The sequence below is a fragment of the Oncorhynchus mykiss genome, chromosome 4 (genome assembly GCF_057628025.1).
Source record: "Oncorhynchus mykiss isolate SJ-2025 chromosome 4, ASM5762802v1, whole genome shotgun sequence".
Lineage (NCBI taxonomy): Eukaryota > Metazoa > Chordata > Actinopteri > Salmoniformes > Salmonidae > Oncorhynchus > Oncorhynchus mykiss.
Window position 1 is genome coordinate 86,348,999 of NC_143025.1, and position 25,508 is coordinate 86,374,506.

Sequence of the window (25,508 nt, forward strand, 5' to 3'; positions counted from 1 at the left end):
CAGAAGGGATGAGCAGGGATGTTCTCTGTTTAGTGAGTCCACCAGATCAGAGGCAGAAGGGATGAGCAGGGATGTTCTCTGTTTAGTGAGTCCACCAAATCAGAGGCAGAAGGGATGAGCAGGGATGTTCTCTGTTTAGTGAGTCCACCAGATCAGAGGCAGAAGGGATGAGCAGGGATGTTCTCTGTTTAGTGAGTCCACCAAATCAGAGGCAGAAGGGATGAGCAGGGATGTTCTCTGTTTAGTGAGTCCACCAGATCAGAGGCAGAAGGGATGAGCAGGGATGTTCTCTGTTTAGTGAGTCCACCAAATCAGAGGCAGAAGGGATGAGCAGGGATGTTCTCTGTTTAGTGAGTCCACCAGATCAGAGGCAGAAGGGATGAGCAGGGATGTTCTCTGTTTAGTGAGTCCACCAAATCAGAGGCAGAAGGGATGAGCAGGGATGTTCTCTGTTTAGTGAGTCCACCAGATCAGAGGCAGAAGGGATGAGCAGGGATGTCCTCTTGATAAGTCTGTGAATTTGACAATGTTCCTGTCCTGCTAAGCATTCATAATGTAACGAGTAATATAAACATAAATAGTAAAGTAAAGTACAGTACAGGTACCCCCCAAAAACGACTTAATAGGACCTTACAGTAGTACTTTAAAGTATTTTTACTGAAGTACTTTACCCCACTGCAACTGTGGTGCCAGTATAATGCTGTACATTTACAGGGAAAAGTTAGACAGTGCAGTATGAGTCTTGATGACTTAAACAGAGTCAGAGACTGACATTGGTATGGCTGGAGGGATCCCTCAGGGCAGTTTTGCTGAGGGACAATGTCTTCTGTCCCTTCAGGTTAACATGCCTCACTTCGCCCCCTGCACAGTCCTTGTGGAGGAGCACAACCAATCAGTGTTCAGCACTACCTTACCGCTCTACTACAGCCTAGCCAACCAGCACTCACTCGCAGAAACAACCCAGGGAGTCTGTGGCAGGAGAGAGAAAGAGGGATGGTGAGAGGTGAGAGAGAACAGTGGGTAGGGTACCAGCTGAGCACTAAGAAGAGGACCAGAAAATATGATTTTTTACACCCTTCGGGGGCAGGCGACACACACACACACAAACACAGTCGCACACACACACACACACACACACACACACACACCCCGACGCCGTGGCGGCCTCAACCTGTGGTCACAGTTACATAACCTTAGTTTGACACCTTTTCAGAAGCGTCCTTTACCGGAACAGCAACAATCAGAGAGAGGAAGAGGAAGGAACTCTGTGGAAATGGAACGAGCCCTGGTGACCTTTTCATTGCCCACATTGCTATAGAGGTTACTACTGCTGACTGAGTGGGGAAATGTTTACTGTGCTGAGTGGTGAAGAAAGGGCACTTAGCTTCTTAAACATTGAAATTAGGTTTATTAGAATCATGTGGCTGAAACAGTTTGACAAAAGACTACATGTAGTTTGATTTAGACATCATTGATCGAAATTGCAATAATTAGGCTACAATGATGAAACATTGGCTTATGTTTATTTATTTATTTTGTTTCACCTTTATTTAACCAGGTAGGCCAGTTGAGAACAAGTTCTCATTTACAACTGCGACCTGGCCAAGATATAGTAAAGCAGTGTAACACAAACAGCACAGAGTTACACATGGAATAAACAAACGTACAGTCAATAACACAATAGAAAAGTCTATATACAGTGTGTGCAAATGTAGTAAGATTAGGGAGGTAAGGCAATAAAATAGGCCATAGTGGCGAAATAATTACAATTTAGCAATTAAAAACTGGAGTGATAGATGTGCAAAAGATGAATGTGGAAGTAGAGATACTGAGGTGCAAAGGAGCAAAAAATAAATAACAATATGGGGATGAGGTAGTTGGGTGGCTATTTACAGATGGGCTATGTACAGGTGCAATGATCGGTAAGCTGCTCTGACAGTTGATGCTTAAAGTTAGTGAGGGAGATACAGTATAAATCTCCAACTTTAGTGATTTTTGCAATTAGTTCCAGTCATTGGCAGCAGAGAACTGGAAGGAAAGACGGCCAAAGGAGGAGTTGGCTTTGGGGGTGACCAGTGAAATATACCTGCTGGGGCGCATGCTACAGGGGGGTGCTGCCATGGTGACCAGTGAGCTGAGATAAGGTGGGGCTTTACCTAGCAAAGACTTATAAATGACCTTGAGCCAGTCGGTATGGCGACGAATATGAAGCGAGGGCCAGCCAATGAGAGCATACAGGTTGCAGTGGTGGGTGGTATATGGGGCTTTGTGACAAAACAGATGGCACTGTGATAGACTACATCCAATTTGCTGAGTAGAGTGTTGGAAGCTATTTTGTAAATGACATTGCCGAAGTCAAGGATCGGTAAGATAGTCAGTTTTACGAGGGTATGTTTGGCAGCATGGGTGAAGGACGCTTTTTGTGAAATAGGAAGCCAATTCCAGATTTAATTTTGGATTGGAGATGCTTAATGTGAGTCTGGAAGGAGAGTTTACAGTCTAACTAAGTCAGAACCGTCCAGAGTAGTGATGCTAGACTGGTGGGTGGGTTCGGGCAGCGATCGGTTGAAGAGCATGAATTTAGTTTTGCTTGCATTTAAGAGCAGTTGGAGGCCACGGAAGGAGTGTTGAATGACATTGAAGCTCGTCTGGAGGTTAGTCAACACAGTGTCCAAAGAAGGGCCAGAAGTATACAGAATGGTGTTGTCTGCGTAGAAGTGTACCCACTGTTATGTTTAAATGCAGTACATACTGTATCCTATAGGAGAAAGTCTCAAGGATGGATTTCCATTCAGTGGGTCCCAGGAGTATTAGAAAAAGCATGCAGGTCAACTGTTTCGAAGAGGCACTACTGCTATTTTGTTCTTTATTGTGTCTTCCTGTTGGTGAGCGGAGACCTAATGAAGTTATCCTGTCTGATCTGATGGGGTAATGCTGTGATGGATGTGAGCTGACAGGGTTTGGAGAAATCTGAGGATGAGTGACAAGAAGGTGAATGAGACAAGGCAGCATTTATCTTTTGGGTCATCAATGATTTCTGCCATTTCAATAGCATGTTTTTGACACTTTTGAGGCAGTGTACAAAGCTGAAGCACCCCCAGATCATCACCGATCCTCCACCAAATTTCACAGTGGGTGCGAGACCTGGAGAGGCCTACAAGCCACAGTGTCTCGCACCCACAGTGATATTTGGTGGAGGATCGGTGATGATCTGGGGGTGATTCAGCAAGGCTGGAATCGGGAAGATTTGTATTTGTGAAGGACACATGAATCAAGCCACGTACAAGGTTGTCCTGGAAGAAAACTTGCTTCCTTCTGCTCTGACAATGTCCCCCAACTCTGAGAATTGGTATTTCCAGCAGGGCAATGTTGCTAAATGACTAACATGTAAGAATGTCAATATTTTTTCATAGCCTTTTACTCGCCATTCTTTTTTCTAAGTAATTGTTTTATATATATCGTAAAAAAAAGTGAAATATGCAGGAGCATTCTCGACCTATCACCTCATATGCTAGAGGAAGTCACATGTAGCTGCAATCTAATATCGCGAGATTCTGAACATTGTGTCGTTCCCTACGTATGACGTCAGTCTGTGCGAGCAAGGGGAGAGAAAAAAATGTCGCTTACGAGGTGAGTCGTGTGGCAAGGCCTTATTTATATTTTACTGAATGTACAGCACCTTTAAATAATAAAATGGCATGTTAAGACATTATGTAAAGTTAGTTACGTCTTACCCCCATATTATTTTTATGAAATCGATGTTTTGGTCGTTAGCATATAGTTAGCTAGGCTAACTCCTGGCCTAGTTGGCTAGCTAGCAAGCTAACTTTAGCTAACTGCTCTCTGGTGGTTTCTTGTCTTGAGGATTAGCTAGCTAGGTATTTGGTTTATCGGGGCCAGGTTTATTAGAAAATGTACATTGGCGTTACTAGTTGCGAACACAACCATGTGTTGTGTCTCAACTTTCAAACTAGCACATGCATCGTACGCAAACGTTAGATAGCTAGCTAGCCTTGTTTACAGTCGAGATACCTGAATTGCGTACATACAATTTAATAGCGAAAGAAGATTGACAACTTTGTTTGTCTGCCTGCAGCTTTCTACCTGCGCCGACCCAGCTGTCTCAGGACCAGTTGGAGTCAGAGGAGAGAGCCCGGGCACAGAGGTCCCACTCCACCGCCCTGGTCTCCTCCCGCAGAGAACCCCCTCCCTACGGCTACAGGAAGAGCTGGGTGCCACGCTCTCTGGAGGTACTGATATTTACGCCATACCTAGTTTAATGAATTCAATGAGGCTGCGATTAGCTATGAGTCGTCTTAAAAGGGACTCCATGTAAAGTGGAAGGGACAGTCGAAGCCTTACAAGAGTTTGCTATTGTTGGTGCTGTGTTAGATAGTACTCTGTCCAGAAAAAAATAGGTAATGTGAGACTTTTTCTCGGTTTGTGTTTGGCTCCCCTGCTTTGTAGGACTTTGGAGATGGAGGTATATCTCCACACAGTCTCTTCCTCTTAGTCTCTGTTTGTTTGACACTCTGCCTTGTTTTGTGTTGTAGGACTTTGGAGATGGAGGTATATCTCCACACAGTCTCTGACTCTTAGTCTCTGTTTGTTTGACTCTCTGCCTTGTTCTGTGTTGTAGGACTTTGGAGATGGCGGTGCCTTCCCTGAGATCCACGTGGCCCAGTTCCCTCTGGAGATGGGCAGGAAGAAAAAGACATCCAATGCCCTGGCAGTTCAGGTGGATGCTGAGGGCAAGATCAAATACGATGCCATCGCCAGACAGGGACAGGGCAAGGACAAGGTAAGAATATGATGAAATATCCAGCTGGTCTGCTTGGTCAAGCTAGATTTACAATGCAGTTGGACGTACAATACATTCTCAGATGAGTCTGCGACATAAAGTAATGTCCGTTTTATTTGGATTTCTGCTGTGAGCCTCCATCGTTGTTGTCCTATAGTTACCAAGTAAATAAAGCTGTGTCTTGCCCAGATCATGTGGTTAAAATTAGTTTGTTTTTGTCACGCTGCTATGTGTTCATCTTGGCCAGGTGGCAGTTGTAAATGAGAACTTGTTTTCAACTGGCCTACCTGCTTAAATAAAAAATGAGGGGCCACCATTTGAATATATGCCCCCATAGAGAAGCAGTGTAGAGTTCAGTTTATGTATGTTCCGCTGTCTCCTCTGTTTTCCCTGTGCAGGTGATCTTCAGTAAGTACACAGACCTGCTTCCTAAGGAAGTGCTGAACGATGATGCTCCTGAGCTGCAAAAGCCGGACGAGGAGGCTGTCAAAGAGCTGACGGAGAAGACCCGCGATGCTCTGATGAAGCAGGTCTCCCAGAAGATCGCTGCAGCAATGCCTGTGAGGGCAGCAGACAAACAGGCCCCTGCACAGTACATCAGGTATGGTTGTTCTCTGATGCACTATTAGTGGCCATTTTATTAGGTATGCACATCTAGTATTGGGTTGGACCCCCCTTTGCCTCCAGAACAACCTGGATTCTACAAGGAGTGGCGTTCAAATGTTGATCTGTTGGGATCAGGGGACCAGGAAAACATTCCCCACACCATTACACCGCCACACCATGGGGCGGCAGGTAGCCTAGTGTTGGACGTTGAGCGTTGGACTAGTAACTGAAAGGTTGCAAGATCGAATCCCTGAGCTGACAAGGTAAAAATCTGCCGTTCTGCCCCTGAACAAGGCATTTAACCCACGGTTCCTAGGTCATCATTGAAAATAAGAATTTGTTCTTAACTGACATGCCTAGTTAAATAAAGATAAAGATAAAAAAAAACACCGGCATGTACCGTTGACACCAAGCAGGATGGGGCCATGCTGCTTATTTCAAATCCTGACTGCCATCCGCATGTAAACCCTGCACACTGTCGTTAATGAAAAGCCCAGAACGGGCTTCGTCGAACCAGGCAATGTTTTTCCACTCCTCAGTTGTCCAGTGTTGGTGATCACGTGCCCACTGGAGCCTCTTCTTCTTGTTTTTAACTGATCGGAGTAGAACCCGATGTGGGCGTCTGCTGCAATAGTCCATCTGTTACAAGGACCGATGAGTTGTGCTTTCCGAAATGCTGTTCTGCGCTCTACTGTTGCATTGCGCCGTTGTTTGTCTGTTTGTGGCCATTCTCCTTCGACCTCTCATCAACAAGCTGTTTTTGAGCCACAGGCAAGCTACCAAGCTGCTGACTGGATGTAGTTTTTTTTGTTTTGTTGCACTGTTCTCTGTAAACCCTGCACACTGTCGTTAATGAAAAGCCCAGAATGCCAGCCGTTTCTAAGATAATGGATGTAGAGCTAACCTTTTTTTGTGATTGGGTGGGGGGGAAATAAACTGGCCACTAAAACTGTACCTAATAAACTGGCCACTAAGTGTATATGATACACTGATGTAAAAATGTGTATGTATTTCTGCCCTACAGAAGAGTATAATACAACATTTTTCAGACTCAATTTAGAAATCATCATTGTGGTCTGAACATTTGCGTACTTCCATGCAACATGTAGCCTAGGCCTAAATCAAATTTATTTATGTAGCCCTTCGTACATCAGCTGATATCTCAAAGTGCTGTACAGAAACCCAGCCTAAAACCCCAAACAGCAAGCAATGCGGGTGTAGAAGCCTACTTGTGTACAGGACAGTGCCTGTGAAACCTATCATTTATTCAAAGTGTTTGTGTGGTTTATTGAAAGGGGCCTGTAGATGCTGATACCTTGTGTGTTATTCCACCAGGTACACTCCTTCCCAGCAGGGTGTGGCCTTCAACTCTGGGGCCAAACAGAGGGTCATCCGTATGGTGGAGATGCAGAAGGACCCCATGGAGCCCCCACGCTTCAAGTAAGTACATTTACATCATGGTCACTGACTAAATGCTTGCTAAACCCTTTAACTGATATGCTTGCTAAACCCTTTAACTGACATGCTTGTCAGTATTATTATCTTGCTGGGGTAACTCGAGTCATGCATATCCTGGATGGATGCAGACTAGATGCCCCACCCCCTTTATTGTGTTAACTAAAATGACATGTTTGATTGTTTCAGGATCAACAAGAAGATTCCTCGTGGTCCTCCCTCTCCTCCTGCACCAGTCATGCACTCTCCCAGCAGAAAGGTACTGTTGGGGTTCAGACAAGGGGTGTGACGTTTGAACGAATTTGGAATCGCTAACGTTTCAAAAAAATAACCCCTAACTGAAAACCTTTTTTATTTATTTAGATTAAAATCCTAATGCAGTTATCACCAAACTGTCACTAACAGGTCCTGGTCATTGTAAAGGCACAACATTTAAATGTAACAAATATATAACGCAGAAATACTACAGGTAGGCTATATGCATCTTTCAAATGATTTGCCACGGCTCTAAAGCGCCCCACACGTCATCGTCGTTAACAGGTGTGATGTCGTTAAATGGCAGATGGGGAGACAAAGAAGAGAAGACCTCTATGGCAATACTTTGAGAAGGTGATCAGATGTAAACTTTGCGAAGTGGAACTGAGCTACAGTGGCAGAACAGGTGCTGAAGGGGAGGCAGCGTGAGACCCAACCCGTTGCTGGCAGAACAGGTGCTGAACGGGAGGCAGCGTGAGACCCAACCCATTGCTGGCAGAACAGGTGCTGGAAGGGAGGCAGAGTGAGACCCAACCCGTTGCTGGCAGAACAGGTGCTGGAAGGGAGGCAGCTTGAGACTCAACCCGTTGCTGGCAGAACAGGTGCTGGAAGGGAGGCAGAGTGAGACCCAACCCGTTGCTGGCAGAACAGGTGCTGGAAGGGAGGCAGCGTGAGACCCAACCCGTTGCTGGCAGAACAGGTGCTGGAAGGGAGGCAGCTTGAGACTCAACCCATTGCTGGCAGAACAGGTGCTGAAGGGGAGGCAGCGTGAGACCCAACCCGTTGCTGGCAGAACAGGTGCTGAAGGGGAGGCAGCTTGAGACTCAACCCGTTGCTGGCAGAACAGGTGCTGGAAGGGAGGCAGCTTGAGACCCAACTCGTTGCTGGCAGAACAGGTGCTGAAGGGGAGGCAGCGTGAGACCCAACCCGTTGCTGGCAGAACAGGTGCTGAAGGGGAGGCAGCGTGAGACCCAACCCGTTGCTGGCAGAACAGGTGCTGGAAGGGAGGCAGCTTGAGACTCAACCCGTTGCTGGCAGAACAGGTGCTGGAAGGGAGGCAGAGTGAGACCCAACCCGTTGCTGGCAGAACAGGTGCTGGAAGGGAGGCAGCGTGAGACCCAACCCGTTGCTGGCAGAACAGGTGCTGGAAGGGAGGCAGCTTGAGACTCAACCCGTTGCTGGCAGAACAGGTGCTGGAAGGGAGGCAGCGTGAGACCCAACCCGTTGCTGGCAGAACAGGTGCTGGAAGGGAGGCAGCTTGAGACTCAACCCGTTGCTGGCAGAACAGGTGCTGAACGGGAGGCAGCGTGAGACCCAACCCGTTGCTGGCAGAACAGGTGCTGGAAGGGAGGCAGCTTGAGACTCAACCCATTGCTGGCAGAACAGGTGCTGAAGGGGAGGCAGCGTGAGACCCAACCCGTTGCTGGCAGAACAGGTGCTGAAGGGGAGGCAGCTTGAGACTCAACCCGTTGCTGGCAGAACAGGTGCTGGAAGGGAGGCAGCTTGAGACTCAACCCGTTGCTGGCAGAACAGGTGCTGAAGGGGAGGCAGCGTGAGACTCAACCCGTTGCTGGCAGAACAGGTGCTGGAAGGGAGGCAGCTTGAGACTCAACCCGTTGCTGGCAGAACAGGTGCTGAAGGGGAGGCAGCTTGAGACTCAACCCGTTGCTGGCAGAACAGGTGCTGGAAGGGAGGCAGCTTGAGACTCAACCCGTTGCTGGCAGAACAGGTGCTGGAAGGGAGGCAGCGTGAGACCCAACCCGTTGCTGGCAGAACAGGTGCTGGAAGGGAGGCAGCTTGAGACTCAACCCGTTGCTGGCAGAACAGGTGCTGAACGGGAGGCAGCGTGAGACCCAACCCATTGCTGGCAGAACAGGTGCTGAAGGGGAGGCAGCGTGAGACCCAACCCGTTGCTGGCAGAACAGGTGCTGGAAGGGAGGCAGCGTGAGACCCAACCCGTTGCTGGCAGAACAGGTGCTGAAGGGGAGGCAGCGTGAGACCCAACCCATTGCTGGCAGAACAGGTGCTGAACGGGAGGCAGCGTGAGACCCAACCCATTGCTGGCAGAACAGGTGCTGAAGGGGAGGCAGCGTGAGACTCAACCCGTTGCTGGCAGAACAGGTGCTGGAAGGGAGGCAGCGTGAGACCCAACCCGTTGCTGGCAGAACAGGTGCTGAAGGGGAGGCAGCGTGAGACTCAACTCGTTGCTGGCAGAACAGGTGCTGGAAGGGAGGCAGCGTGAGACCCAACCCGTTGCTGGCAGAACAGGTGCTGAAGGGGAGGCAGCGTGAGACTCAACCCGTTGCTGGCAGAACAGGTGCTGGAAGGGAGGCAGCGTGAGACCCAACTCGTTGCTGGCAGAACAGGTGCTGGAAGGGAGGCAGCGTGAGACCCAACCCGTTGCTGGCAGAACAGGTGCTGGGAGGGAGGCAGCGTGAGACCCAACCCATTGCTGGCAGAACAGGTGCTGGAAGGGAGGCAGCTTGAGACTCAACCCGTTGCTGGCAGAACAGGTGCTGGAAGGGAGGCAGCGTGAGACCCAACCCATTGCTGGCAGAACAGGTGCTGGAAGGGAGGCAGCGTGAGACCCAACCCGTTGCTGGCAGAACAGGTGCTGAAGGGGAGGCAGCGTGAGACCCAACCCGTTGCTGGCAGAACAGGTGCTGGAAGGGAGGCAGCTTGAGACTCAACCCGTTGCTGGCAGAACAGGTGCTGAAGGGGAGGCAGCGTGAGACCCAACCCGTTGCTGGCAGAACAGGTGCTGGAAGGGAGGCAGCGTGAGACCCAACCCATTGCTGGCAGAACAGGTGCTGAAGGGGAGGCAGCTTGAGACCCAACTCGTTGCTGGCAGAACAGGTGCTGGAAGGGAGGCAGCGCAAGACCCAACTCGTTGCTGGCAGAACAGGTGCTGAAGGGGAGGCAGCTTGAGACCCAACTCGTTGCTGGCAGAACAGGTGCTGGAAGGGAGGCAGCGTGAGACCCAACTCGTTGCTGGCAGAACAGGTGCTGGAAGGGAGGCAGCGTGAGACCCAACTCGTTGCTGGCAGAACAGGTGCTGAAGGGGAGGCAGCTTGAGACCCAACTCGTTGCTGGCAGAACAGGTGCTGGAAGGGAGGCAGCGTGAGACCCAACTCGTTGCTGGCAGAACAGGTGCTGGAAGGGAGGCAGCTTGAGACCCAACCCGTTGCTGGCAGAACAGGTGCTGGAAGGGAGGCAGCGTGAGACCCAACCCGTTGCTGGCAGAACAGGTGCTGAAGGGGAGGCAGCGTGAGACCCAACCCATTGCTGGCAGAACAGGTGCTGGAAGGGAGGCAGCGTGAGACCCAACCCGTTGCTGGCAGAACAGGTGCTGGAAGGGAGGCAGCGTGAGACTCAACCCGTTGCTGGCAGAACAGGTGCTGGAAGGGAGGCAGCGTGAGACCCAACTCGTTGCTGGCAGAACAGGTGCTGGAAGGGAGGCAGCGTGAGACTCAACTCGTTGCTGGCAGAACAGGTGCTGAAGGGGAGGCAGCTTGAGACTCAACCCGTTGCTGGCAGAACAGGTGCTGAACGGGAGGCAGCGTGAGACCCAACCCATTGCTGGAAGTAGGGCGATGAGGGACGGAGTGAGAATCACAGCACTGATTACAGATATGACTGCAGTTGATATGCAGGCATTGTCAGTGGTTGAGGATGTAGGCTTCGATACCCTGATGGTATACTTAGAGCCAGACTACAAGATGCCATGTTGAAAAACCATGACTGCTCTGCAAGTACAAAGCGCTAACTCTCAAACAACATACGTGGCAACAGATTGAGTGGGTGGTGGACAGCATTAATACCATCGTTACTGAGTGGGTGGTGGAGAGCAGTAATACCATCGTTACTGAGTGGGTGGAGAGCATTAATACCATCGTTACTGAGTGGGTGGTGGACAGCATTAATACCATCGTTACTGAGTGGGTGGTGGACAGCAGTAATACCATCGTTACTGAGTGGGTGGAGAGCATTAATACCATCGTTACTGAGTGGGTGGTGGACAGCAGTAATACCATCGTTACTGAGTGGGTGGTGGACAGCATTAATACCATCGTTACTGAGTGGGTGGTGGACAGCATTAATACCATCGTTACTGAGTGGGTGGTGGACAGCAGTAATACCATCGTTACTGAGTGGGTGGAGAGCATTAATACCATCGTTACTGAGTGGGTGGTGGACAGCAGTAATACCATCGTTACTGAGTGGGTGGTGGACAGCATTAATACCATCGTTACTGAGTGGGTGGTGGACAGCATTAATACCATCGTTACTGAGTGGGTGGTGGACAGCAGTAATACCATTGTTACTTAGTGGGTGGTGGACAGCAGTAATACCATCGTTACTGAGTGGGTGGACAGCATTAATACCATCGTTACTGAGTGGGTGGTGGACAGCATTAATACCATCGTTACTGAGTGGGTGGTGGACAGCAGTAATACCATCGTTACTGAGTGGGTGGAGAGCATTAATACCATCGTTACTGAGTGGGTGGTGGACAGCAGTAATACCATCGTTACTGAGTGGGTGGAGAGCATTAATACCATCCTTACTGAGTGGGTGGTGGACAGCAGTAATACCATCGTTACTGAGTGGGTGGTGGACAGCAGTAATACCATCGTTACTGAGTGGGTGGTGGACAGCATTAATACCATCGTTACTGAGTGGGTGGTGGACAGCAGTAATACCATCGTTACTGAGTGGGTGGAGAGCATTAATACCATCGTTACTGAGTGGGTGGTGGACAGCAGTAATACCATCGTTACTGAGTGGGTGGTGGACAGCAGTAATACCATCGTTACTGAGGGTGGAGAGCAGTAATACCATCGTTACTGAGTGGGTGGTGGACAGCATTAATACCATCGTTACTGAGTGGGTGGTGGGACAGTGGTAAGGTGGGTGCTGTCTAGCTGGTTGGTTACCATGACTTCGGTACGTTGAACTGAGTACCGCCTAGCGGTTATATAGCGGTTCATCTGGAACCTTCTCCCTCTAGCTGTGTAAATGGGTTCATCTGGAACCTCCTCCCTCTAGCTGTGTAAATGGGTTCATCTGGAACCTTCTCCCTCTAGCTGTGTAAATGGGTTCATCTGGAACCTCCTCCCTCTAGCTGTGTAAATGGGTTCATCTGGAACCTTCTCCCTCTAGCTGTGTAAATGGGTTCATCTGGAACCTCCTCCCTCTAGCTGTGTAAATGGGTTCATCTGGAACCTTCTCCCTCTAGCTGTGTAAATGGGTTCATCTGGAACCTCCTCCCTCTAGCTGTGTAAATGGGTTCATCTGGAAACTTCTCCCTCTAGCTGTGTAAATGGGTTCATCTGGAACCTCCTCCCTCCAGCTGTGTAAATGGGTTCATCTGGAACCTTCTCCCTCTAGCTGTGTAAATGGGTTCATCTGGAACCTTCTCCCTCTAGCTGTGTAAATGGGTTCATCTGGAACCTCCTCCCTCTAGCTGTGTAAATGGGTTCATCTGGAACCTCCTCCCTCTAGCTGTGTAAATGGGTTCATCTGGAACCTCCTCCCTCTAGCTGTGTAAATGTTGGACAAAGACGTGACGTGTTTTCTCTGTGTCCTTTCAGATGACTGTCAAGGAGCAACAGGAGTGGAAGATTCCCCCCTGTATTTCAAACTGGAAGAACGCCAAGGTACTGACTCTACCTCTGCTTCCTCCCTCTGGATGAATTCATGAGACATGTATCTTTGTTTGGTGCCCAGAGCGATAACGTTGGAAGCCCATCTCCTTGCGTTCTGTGATTGGTCTCCCTAGGGTTACACCATCCCACTGGACAAGCGTCTGGCTGCGGACGGTAGAGGACTGCAGACCGTTCACATCAACGAGAACTTTGCCAAACTGGCCGAGGCGCTCTACATTGCTGACAGAAAGGTAAACAGTCTGTGGGTTTGGATCTTGGTGTTCGTCCTGTGCCGTAGCAACTTCTCAGAGCCTCTCTGAAATAATGTTTTGGTTGTGAATGGTCTTTTTGTCCATTTCAAATCCAACTACAGTTCTGTGTGATATGGATTTCCGAGTGATTCTGTCGCCATGAAAATACTATTCTGTGTTCTCTCTTTGTTGTTGTGTTTAGGCCAGAGAGGCTGTGGAAATGAGAGCCCAGGTGGAGAAGAAGATGGCCCAGAAAGAGAAGGAGAAGAAGGAGGAGAAGCTCAGAGAGCTGGCTCAAATGGCCCGAGACCGCAGGGCAGGGATCAAAGGTCACGGAGGGGACAAAGGTCAGTTCACCACCCTCTTCCTTCTTTAATTCTACCCTAACCACAGATCTAGGATCAGATCATCTGTTTATGATTTCGTGTTTTCCTGTACAAGGACTGTAATGAGTTGCAAAGTATCAAAGTTTTGGTTATCATGGTCACAAATCCCTAATAAGTACATTTGAAATGAAATATACTGACGGTGTTTAACCAAATGCAGCATTTAGAAACACTGAGTCTTGACCAAGTAGCTCTGTGCATGCAGAGGGAGGACTAGACTCCGCTGTCGTTTATGAGTGAGCCTCCTGGTAACCCCCTTGCTCCCTCTCTCCCCTGCACTGTCCCACTCTCTCATTCCCTGTTTCTTCTCTATCTCTCCTCCTGGTACTGTCCCACTCTCTCATTCCCTGTTTCTTCTCCCTCTCTCCTCCTGCACTGTCCCACTCTCATTCCCTGTTTCTTCTCCCTCTCTCCTCCTGCACTGTCCCACTGTCTCATTCCCTGTTTCTTCTCTCTCTCTCTTCCTGCACTGTCCCACTCTCTCATTCCCTGTTTCTTCTCTATCTCTCCTCCTGGTACTGTCCCACTCTCTCATTCCCTGTTTCTTCTCCCTCTCTCCTCCTGCACTGTCCCACTCTCTCATTCCCTGTTTCTTCTCCCTCTCTCCTCCTGTACTGTCCCACTCTCATTCCCTGTTTCTTCTCCATCTCTCCTCCTGGTACTGTCCCACTCTCTCATTCCCTGTTTCTTCTCCCTCTCTCCTCCTGTACTGTCCCACTCTCTCATTCCCTGTTTCTTCTCCCTCTCTCCTCCTGTACTGTCCCACTCTCTCATTCCCTGTTTCTTCTCCCTCTCTCCTCCTGTACTGTCCCACTCTCTCCTCCTGTACTGTCCCACTCTCTCATTCCCTGTTTCTTCTCCCTCTCTCCTCCTGCACTGTCCCACTCTCTCATTCCCTGTTTCTTCTCCCCCTCTCCTCCTGCACTGTCCCACTCTCTCATTCCCTGTTTCTTCTCCTTCTCTCATTCCCTGTTTCTTCTCCATCTGTCCTCCTGCACTATCCCACTCTCTCATTCCCTGTTTCTTCTCCTTCTCTCATTCCCTGTTTCTTCTCCCTCTCTCCTCCTGCACTGTCCCACTCTCTCATTCCCTGTTTCTTCTCCTTCTCTCATTCCCTGTTTCTTCTCCCTCTCTCCTCCTGTACTGTCCCACTCTCTCATTCCCGGTTTCTTCTCCATCTCTCCTCCTGGTACTGTCCCACTCTCTCATTCCCTGTTTCTTCTCCTTCTCTCATTCTCTGTTTCTTCTCCTTCTCTCCCTCTGCACTGTCCCACTCTCTCCATCCCCTGTACATTCTCCATCTGTATTTCTCCCTCCTCCCTCCGTCTCTCCTGTGGCAGGTGGAGAGGACGGTGAGGCCAGAGAGCGTGACGAGATCCGTCATGACAGGAGGAAAGAGAGACAGCACGACAGGAACATCTCCAGAGCTGCCCCTGATAAGAGGTACAATCATTTTTAACAACGCAACACACAAACATACACACACCATTACATACACACACCATTGCTCCAGTCACACACCATTACATACACACGCCATTACATACACACACCAGTACTACAGTCACACACCATTGCTCTAGCCACACACCCGACACACTGACTTTACACACACACAGCGGAATCATTCATGTTGAGTAAGAAACGTTGAATGAATGCAGCTCACCACAGCAGAACCCAGCCCTGACCCCTTGTCTGTCTGCTACGACTGCAGGGAAACAACGAGGGGGGGGGGGGGAGACACCAACAGCGACTACTTAACCTTGCCGGCGCGTCTGCTGGACGTGATTATCTGCAGATTTGTAGAGATTGGGGATGATGAAGTTATGATACCGTAATGTGCCCTGGTGTTATAGTGTGTGTGGTTTGGAGCAGAGACTAATTCCACACAAAGCTACAGAGGTTGGGTGCGCTAGTTTTTAGCTCGCAGGCTACCTTCCATTGTAGTACTTTTAAATGAATGTCTCCTTCTTCCTCAACTGTCTCTGGTGTGTTTCCATCGTCAGGTCGAAGCTGCAGAGAGACCAGGACAGAGATGTCAGTGAGCTGATCGCTCTGGGCCAGCCCAACCCTAGAGCCTCCAGCGAGGCTCAGTACGACCAGAGACTGTTTAACCAGAGCAAGGTGAGATGGAGCGCACACACACACACACTAGTGATGCGCAGGTTGACCCATAACCTGCCGTCCCCATGGTTATATCCACAGGCGGGTGGGGTTAGGGTCCTGAAATATTGTATGGCTGAAGGAAGGTAGAATGAAGACAAAACAATACCGTAACAAATTCATTCATCTATAATTCTTGTGCAATTTATATCTATAGGCTACATTGAGGTTTTTCTTTCATTATTTTAGTCTGTCTGACGTTAGTGTGTAATCCTAGGCTTTAGGGCCTAGCTGGACTTGTGCCAAATACGCACAAATGCTTTTGGGAACGAGCAGAAAAAGATTTAGTGGAACCACGGGGGGGGGGGGGGGGGGGGGGGGGGGGGGGCAATATTTGAGTTTTAAGTTTTATTCAATAAGAGGAAACTGAAATGGAGAGTTGAAAATAAAGAGAAGAGAGGTGCAGAAAAGTAATGTCTGTGAAACATTAGGTGAAGTGGTAACGCAGGACGATGGCAGTGCTGGCTAGGTTATAACTAGGTTATGTGTGATGATTGTGAGGCGCTATACAAATTGGACAGTCACCAGATGGGCACTTCAAACAGGCCCATGACACATCAAGAGAAGTGTAGCCTACTGTTCAGATGGGTTGAATGGAAACTGAAATCTGGACACCGACTGTAGCTCTGTAAACTCTCACATAGCCTCAACATCAACTCCTGCTGAATTAAGCATTTCATGCAGTAAAATGATGCACCAAATGTGGGCTACATTTTGACTGGGGAACAGGATGGAGAAATATGGTTTACTTCTTGAGAAAAAGTGAATGTGCAGTTAGGGACCGTCTGTAAAAGTTGATCTTTATCAGCATCATAAAAGCTATTTTAGTATTTAAACCACTTAAAATATGGATCCAAGCAGAACAGAAATGTTATCATAAACAAGTTGGGTTGTTTTCACTGGTTTTTATTTCCTTACAGCCGGTCAAACTAATTTAGTTTGGACATTTTTCACAGAAAATCTTACATACTTTCTCCCCCCCCCCTCCCCCAGGGTATGGACAGTGGTTTTGCAGGTGGGGAGGATGAGATGTACAACGTGTACGACCAGCCGTTCAGGAGAGGCAGCGATATGGCCCAGAACATCTACAGGCCCTCCAAGAGCTCTGACAAGGACATGTATGGAGACGACCTGGACACACTCATGCAGAGCAGCAAGTACGCAAGGCCATCTGTTATGTTACCCCTCTGTATTTATGATATACTGTTAGATATATATTTTTTTTATTTATTTTTTTATTTATTTAACTAGGCAAGTCAGTTGAGGACAAATTCTTATTTTCAATAATGACGGCCTAGGAACTGTGGGTTAACTGCCTGTTCAGGGGCAGAACGACAGATTTGTACCATGTCAACCTTCCGGTTACTAGTCCAACGCTCTAACCACTAGGCTACCCTGCCGCCATATACACACACACACGTACAAGGACATGTCTTGAAATGACTGGGACATCTAGCTGGGCGATATGGACAAAAAAATCCATATCGCGGTAAATGACCTGAATTGATACGTTCAACATTTTAGGTTTTATTAGGCACCAGTGGTGACAGCTAGTGTTACTGGAGTCCAACACCATAACCTAACAGACATTACAGACTAAATACAATTACATACAATTAAAAACATGAACATGTAGTGTGTTTTTGCATCTATCAGTTCCACATACACATCAGTACAGACGCACAACAAGTAGACCACACAACGAGTAGGTCACACTTCACTACAGACACACACCAAGTAGATCACACGTCAGTACAGACACACAACCAGTAGGTCACACTTCAGTACAGACACACACCAAGTAGATCACACAACGAGTAGGTCACACTTCAGTACAGACACACACCAAGTAGATCACACGTCAGTACAGACACACAACCAGTAGGTCACACTTCAGTACAGACACACACCAAGTAGATCACACAACGAGTAGGTCACACTTCAGTACAGACACACACCAAGTAGATCACATGTCAGTACAGACACACAATGAGTAGGTCACACTTCAGTACAGACACACACCAAGTAGATCACACAACGAGTAGGTCACACTTCAGTACAGACACACACCAAGTAGATCACATGTCAGTACAGACACACAACCAGTAGGTCACACTTCAGTACAGACACACACCAAGTAGATCACACGTCAGTACAGACACACAACCAGTAGGTCACACGTCAGTACAGACACACAATAAGTAGGTCACACGTCAGTACAGACACACAACCAGTAGGTCACATGGGGGAGAGGAATTGTGCCGTGGGGTGTTGCTTTATTTGTTTTTTAAACCAGGTTTGCTGTTCATTTGCGCTACATAAGATGGACTCATGGCTCTGTGTAACACTGTATGTTTCCTTGAATTTGTTCTGGACCTGGGGACTGGTGGTGGCATGTCTGGTGGGCTGTGTGTGTGTCAGCGCTGTTGACTAATGCAAACCATTTGGAATTTCCAACACATTAATGTTTCTTATTCAAATAAGTCATGCAGTCGGTCTCTTCTCAACTCCGAGCCAAGAGAGTCGGTCTCTTCTCAACTCCGAGCCAAGAGAGTCGGTCTCTTCTCAACTCCGAGCCAAGAGAGTCGGTCTCTTCTCAACTCCGAGCCAAGAGAGTCGGTCTCTTCTCAACTCCGAGCCAAGAGAGTCGGTCTCTTCTCAACTCCGAGCCAAGAGAGTCGGTCTCTTCTCAACTCCGAGCCAAGAGAGTCGGTCTCTTCTCAACTCCGAGCCAAGAGAGTCGGTCTCTTCTCAACTCCGAGCCAAGAGAGTCGGTCTCTTCTCAACTCCGAGCCAAGAGAGTCGGTCTCTTCTCAACTCCGAGCCAAGAGAGTCGGTCTCTTCTCAACTCCGAGCCAAGAGAGTCGGTCTCTTCTCAACTCCGAGCCAAGAGAGTCGGTCTCTTCTCAACTCCGAGCCAAGAGAGTCGGTCTCTTCTCAACTCCGAGCCAAGAGAGTCGGTCTCTTCTCAACTCCGAGCCAAGAGAGTCGGTCTCTTCTCAACTCCGAGCCAAGAGAGTCGGTCTCTTCTCAACTCCGAGCCAAGAGAGTCGGTCTCTTCTCAACTCCGAGCCAAGAGAGTCGGTCTCTTCTCAACTCCGAGCCAAGAGAGTCGGTCTCTTCTCAACTCCGAGCCAAGAGAGTCGGTCTCTTCTCAACTCCGAGCCAAGAGAGTCGGTCTCTTCTCAACTCCGAGCCAAGAGAGTCGGTCTCTTCTCAACTCCGAGCCAAGAGAGTCGGTCTCTTCTCAACTCCGAGCCAAGAGAGTCGGTCTCTTCTCAACTCCGAGCCAAGAGAGTCGGTCTCTTCTCAACTCCGAGCCAAGAGAGTCGGTCTCTTCTCAACTCCGAGCCAAGAGAGTCGGTCTCTTCTCAACTCCGAGCCAAGAGAGTCGGTCTCTTCTCAACTCCGAGCCAAGAGAGTCGGTCTCTTCTCAACTCCGAGCCAAGAGAGTCGGTCTCTTCTCAACTCCGAGCCAAGAGAGTCGGTCTCTTCTCAACTCCGAGCCAAGAGAGTCGGTCTCTTCTCAACTCCGAGCCAAGAGAGTCGGTCTCTTCTCAACTCCGAGCCAAGAGAGTCGGTCTCTTCTCAACTCCGAGCCAAGAGAGTCGGTCTCTTCTCAACTCCGAGCCAAGAGAGTCGGTCTCTTCTCAACTCCGAGCCAAGAGAGTCGGTCTCTTCTCAACTCCGAGCCAAGAGAGTCGGTCTCTTCTCAACTCCGAGCCAAGAGAGTCGGTCTCTTCTCAACTCCGAGCCAAGAGAGTCGGTCTCTTCTCAACTCCGAGCCAAGAGAGTCGGTCTCTTCTCAACTCCGAGCCAAGAGAGTCGGTCTCTTCTCAACTCCGAGCCAAGAGAGTCGGTCTCTTCTCAACTCCGAGCCAAGAGAGTCGGTCTCTTCTCAACTCCGAGCCAAGAGAGTCGGTCTCTTCTCAACTCCGAGCCAAGAGAGTCGGTCTCTTCTCAACTCCGAGCCAAGAGAGTCGGTCTCTTCTCAACTCCGAGCCAAGAGAGTCGGTCTCTTCTCAACTCCGAGCCAAGAGAGTCGGTCTCTTCTCAACTCCGAGCCAAGAGAGTCGGTCTCTTCTCAACTCCGAGCCAAGAGAGTCGGTCTCTTCTCAACTCCGAGCCAAGAGAGTCGGTCTCTTCTCAACTCCGAGCCAAGAGAGTCGGTCTCTTCTCTACTCCGAGCCAAGAGAGTCGGTCTCTTCTCAACTCCGAGCCAAGAGAGTCGGTCTCTTCTCAACTCCGAGCCAAGAGAGTCGGTCTCTTCTCAACTCCGAGCCAAGAGAGTCGGTCTCTTCTCAACTCCGAGCCAAGAGAGTCGGTCTCTTCTCAACTCCGAGCCAAGAGAGTCGGTCTCTTCTCAACTCCGAGCCAAGAGAGTCGGTCTCTTCTCAACTCCGAGCCAAGAGAGTCGGTCTCTTCTCAACTCCGAGCCAAGAGAGTCGGTCTCTTCTCAACTCCGAGCCAAGAGAGTCGGTCTCTTCTCAACTCCGAGCCAAGAGAGTCGGTCTCTTCTCAACTCCGAGCCAAGAGAGTCGGTCTCTTCTCAACTCCGAGCCAAGAGAGTCGGTCTCTTCTCAACTCCGAGCCAAGAGAGTCGGTCTCTTCTCAACTCCGAGCCAAGAGAGTCGGTCTCTTCTCAACTCCGAGCCAAGAGAGTCGGTCTCTTCTCAACTCCGAGCCAAGAGAGTCGGTCTCTTCTCAACTCCGAGCCAAGAGAGTCGGTCTCTTCTCAACTCCGAGCCAAGAGAGTCGGTCTCTTCTCAACTCCGAGCCAAGAGAGTCGGTCTCTTCTCAACTCCGAGCCAAGAGAGTCGGTCTCTTCTCAACTCCGAGCCAAGAGAGTCGGTCTCTTCTCAACTCTGAGCCAAGAGAGTCGGTCTCTTCTCAACTCTGAGCCAAGAGAGTCGGTCTCTTCTCAACTCTGAGCCAAGAGAGTCGGTCTCTTCTCAACTCTGAGCCAAGAGAGTCGGTCTCTTCTCAACTCCGAGCCAAGAGAGTCGGTCTCTTCTCAACTCCGAGCCAAGAGAGTCGGTCTCTTCTCAACTCCGAGCCAAGAGAGTCGGTCTCTTCTCAACTCCGAGCCAAGAGAGTCGGTCTCTTCTCAACTCCGAGCCAAGAGAGTCGGTCTCTTCTCAACTCCGAGCCAAGAGAGTCGGTCTCTTCTCAACTCCGAGCCAAGAGAGTCGGTCTCTTCTCAACTCCGAGCCAAGAGAGTCGGTCTCTTCTCAACTCCGAGCCAAGAGAGTCGGTCTCTTCTCAACTCCGAGCCAAGAGAGCCGGCCGCTTCTCAACTCCGAGCCAAGAGAGACTGGCTGCATAGTATTTCTATCAGCCCTCTGGTTACAATGAAGAGCAAAACGTGTCGGGGAAGGTGCTGCTTCCTCTCTGGGAGAGACGTATGGAGAGAGACACAGTCCACTGCTGATAGATATAAACACACTGCCAGAACGATCCAGTCTGTAGGTACTATAGTGATCTTTCCCTAAGTGGAGTGTGCAGTTCTTACCAGAGGTCGACCGTATAGTGTGTGTATACCAGAGCAGAATGTCTGTACTTCATCTGCACCATCCCTACCCTGATGTCCACAGCGTCTCCTCAGACAGTCTACCATAGTTTCACTGGCTGCTTTATGTGATTGGTTTCTTTACTGGGCTACAGATAACAGGTCACTTTTAACAGGGACTGATGGTGGAATGTGATACGCGCTATAGGTTGATAAACCCTATGGAACAGTCTATCAGTGGTAAATTCAACCTGCCCTTATTATGTTTGAAATGTGGAGACATTAGACCTTTGAAAGTTAAATGGAAATCACTTCAAAGGATGAATTGTTTAATGCATTTATTTTCTCAGCACTGCACTTCATATGGGTCATACCAAGTCCTCTGTACTTACCAGAATTCAACAACCAACCATGTTTGAGTAATGTTTTTGAGTGAACACGATCTATTTCCAAATGATTCAACTTCCCTTACCTCTGTCCCCTCCCGTCTACACCCCAGGGTTGTAGGGAACTAAAGGAACTTATAATCCTTCTCGACGAGAGCACGTTTTTTTGCCCAGCACTAATGCAACTGATTCCTCCCCTTCCAGGTTTGTTCCGGACCGTGAGTTCTCTGGTACGGACCACGGTCCTCGTCGTGACGGCCCTGTCCAGTTTGAGGAGGATCCGTTCGGTCTGGACAAGTTTTTAGAGGAGGCGAAGCAACACGGCGGCTCCAAGAGACCCTCCACCAGTAGAGGCTCCAAGGACTACGACCACGACAAGAAACGCAGGAAGGAGTGAGAGCACGGAGCAAGATACCCAGTCTGGTGGCATGGGAGGGTAGCGTTCAGTAGGCACAAAAATGGCTGCGACTGTTTTTGAAACAAGTTTCCACCTGAGACGACAAGTCTGATAATGGGGTAGCGTTCATTTGGCACAAAATCTCCAAAAACATTTGAAAAGTAGGAGTTGCCATTTTAGCGTGTTTTAGTTCATTTTCCTTTGTTTTAAACTTTGACACAGTGTTCTGCTTTTGTGCCCACTGAATGCGACCCAGGGTTTTGGGGGGGGGGGGGGGGTTTGGCTGGGACAGTACAGATATCCGTTTGTCTCGTCTGTTTGGCTGAAACCCCAAGGAACTAGCAGGGATTGTTCTTCACATCTATGTTGATGATGACTTTTTTTTTCTATTTTCTTTACACCATCCCTTAATCTTTACATGGAACAGAGTCTCGCCTGTGAAGTGTTTTTAAAGTAAAGCCCCCATAGTTGTATTAAGCAATGTTATTATGACTTGTTTTGTTAAATTCTCTTTGATCTAGCAGCATTCCTGTGCTTTGAGTTTGAATCCCGATCTTAAGTGATCTAGTCTATTGTATCTTGATAATAATTACACAAACTCTGTTACGGCTGGAATAGTGTAACCCTACTCTGTTAACACTGAATACACTTCAACTAGTGGATTGAAAGTGTCTCGTATTTTTTTTTTTTTTTTTAGGTTTGTGCTAATAAACATAAAACCAGTGTGATTCTACAGTGCTATCCAATTTTATTTTGTCACATGCTTTGTAAAAGCACAGGTGTAGACTAACAGTGAAAATGCTTACTTTCAGACCCTTCTCAACAATGTAGAGAGAAATATTTAAAGATTTAATAACACAATGAATAAATACACAGGGTACCAGTACTGAGTCAATGTGCAGAGGTACGAGGTAATGGAGGTAGATACAGTGCCTTCAAAAATATTCATCCCCCTTGTCATTTTTCCTGTTTTGATGCATTACAACCTAATTTAAACCGATTTTTATTTGGATTTCATGTAATGGACATACACAAAATAGTCAAAATGGGTGAAGTAAAATGAAAAAAATTACTTGTTTAAATGTTTTTTTAAAAAGGAGAAGTGGTGTGTGCATATCTAGTCACCCCCTTTGCTATGAAACCCCTAAATAAGATCTGGTGCCACCAATTACCTTCAGAAGTCACATAATTAGTTAGATTGAACACAGGTGGACTTTATTTAAGTGTCACATGATCTCAATATACACCTGTTCTGAAAAGCCCCAGAGTCTACAACACCACAAAGCAAGGGGCATCATGAAGACCAAGGAGCTCTTGAAACAGGTCTGGGACGAAGTTGTGAAGTACATACAGTTGAAGTCGGATGTTTACAAACACCTTAGCCAAATACATTTAAACTCTGTTTTTCACAATTCCTGACATTTAAACCTAGTAAAAAAAAAAAAATCCCTGTTTTAGGTCAGTTAGGATCACCACTTTTGTTTTCAGAATGTGAAATGTCAGAATAATAGTAGAGTTATTTCAGCTTTTATTCACATTCACATTTTTTTTCACATTCCCAGTGGGTCAGAAGTTTACATACACTCAATTAGTATTTGGTAGCATTGCTTTTAAATTGTTTAACTTGGGTCAAATGTTTTGGGTAGCTTCCCACAATAAGTTGGGTGAATTTTGGCCCATTCTTCCTGACAGAGCTGGTGTAACTGAGTCAGGTTTGTAGGCCTCCTTGCTCGCGCACACTTTTTCAGTTCTGTCCACAAATGTTCTATGGGACTGAGGTCAGCGCTTTGTGATTTCCACTCCAAAACCTTGACTTTGTTGACGTTAAGCCATTTTTACCAGAAGTTTGGAAGTATGCTTTGGGTCATTGTCCATTTGGAAGACCCATTTGCGACCAAGCTTTAACTAACAGACCCATGTCTTGATGTTGCTTCAATATATCCACGTAATTTTCCTTCCTCTTGATGCATCTATTTTGTGAAGTGCACCAGTCCCTCCTGCAGCAAAGCACCCACACAACATGATGCTGCCACCCCTGTGCTTCACAGTTGGGATGGTGTTCTCAGGCTTGCAAGCCTCCCCCTTTTTCCTTCAAACATAACGATGGTCATTATGGCCAAACAGTTCTATTTTTGTTTCATCAGACGAGAGGACATTCCTCCAAAAAGAGCGATCTTTGTCCCCATATGCAGTTGCAAACCGTAGTCTGGCTTTTTTTATGGTGGTTTTAGAGTAGTGGCTTCATCCTTGCTGAGCAGCCTTTCAGGTTATGAAGATTTAGGACACGCTTTACTGTGGATATTGATACTTTTGTGCCCGTTTCCTCCAGCATCTTCACAAGGTCCTTTTCTGTTGTTCTGTGATTAATTTGCACTTTTCGCACCAAAGTACATTCATCTCTAGGAGACAGAACACGTCTCCTTCCTGTGCGGTATGACGGCTGCCTGGTCCCATGGTGTTTATACTTCCGTACTATTGTTTGTACAGATGAACGTGGTACCTTCAGGGGTTTGGAATGAACCAGACTTGTGGAGGGCTACAATTTTTTTTCTTAGGTCTTGGTTTCTTTTGATTTTCCCATGATGTCAAGCAAAGAGGCACTGAATAGACCTCCAATTGACTCAAATGATGTCAATTAGCCTATCAGAAGCTTCTAAAGCCATGTCATAATTTTCTGGAATTTTCCAAGCTGTTTAAAGGCCCAGTCAACTTAGTGTATGTAAACTTCTGATCCACTGGAATTGTGATACAGTGAGTTATAAGTGAAATAACCAGTCTGTAAACAATTATTGGAAAAATGACTTGTGTCAACGCACAAAGTAGATGTCCTAACCGAATTGCCAAAACTATAGTTTGTTAACAAGAAATTTGTGGAGTGGTTGAAAAACTAGTTTTAATGACTCCAATCTAAGTGTATGTAAACTTCCAACTTCAACTGTGTCAGGGTTTGGTTCTAAAAAAATATCAGAAGCTTTGAACATCCCATGGAGCACCATTAAATCCTTTATTAAAAAATGGAAAGAACATGGGACCACAACAAACCTGCCAAGAGAGGGCTGCCCACCAAAACTCATGCAAGGAGGATATTAATCAGAGGCAACAAAGAGACCAAAGATAACCCTGAAGGAGCTGCAAAGCTCCACAGCGGAGATTGGAGTATCTATCCATAGGACCACTTTAGCCGTACACTACACAGAGCTGGGAATTACAGAAGAGTGTCCAGAAAAAAGCCATTGCTTACAGAAAAAAAATCTGCAAACACGTTTGGTGTTCACCAAAGGGCATGTGGGAGACTCCCCAAACATATGGAAGAAGGTACTCTGGTCAGATGAGAGTAAAACTGAGATTTTTGGCCATCAAGGGAAACGCTATATCTGGTGCAAACCCAACACCTCACATCACCCCGAGAACACCATCCCCACAGTGAAGCATGGTGGTGGCAATATCATGCTGTGGGGATGTTTTTCATCGGCAGGGACTGGGAAACTAGTCAGAATTGAAGGAATGATGGATGGCGCTAAATACAGGGAAATTCTTGAGGCAAACCTGTTTCAGTCTTCCAGAGATTTGAGACTGGGACGGAGGTTCACCATTCCGCAGAACAATGACCCTAAGCATACTGCTAAAGCAACACACGAGTGGTTTAAGGGG

The 25,508-nt window shown here is 48.0% G+C and overlaps 1 protein-coding gene across 1 annotated transcript; it reads left to right on the plus strand.

Annotated features, from left to right (window-relative positions):
* The first annotated feature begins 3,603 nt into the window (after positions 1-3,603).
* Positions 3,604-22,590, plus strand: snw1 (SNW domain containing 1). The gene is made up of 13 exons (XM_036976210.2): positions 3,604-3,630; positions 4,097-4,250; positions 4,640-4,801; positions 5,200-5,402; positions 6,743-6,847; positions 7,052-7,121; positions 12,712-12,777; positions 12,900-13,016; positions 13,219-13,363; positions 14,743-14,845; positions 15,409-15,526; positions 16,559-16,722; positions 21,665-22,590. The coding sequence occupies exons 1-13, from the start codon at positions 3,617-3,619 to the stop codon at positions 21,855-21,857; spliced, it is 1,614 nt and encodes a 537-aa protein (XP_036832105.2). The 5' UTR covers positions 3,604-3,616; the 3' UTR covers positions 21,858-22,590.
* The last annotated feature ends 2,918 nt before the right edge of the window (positions 22,591-25,508 follow it).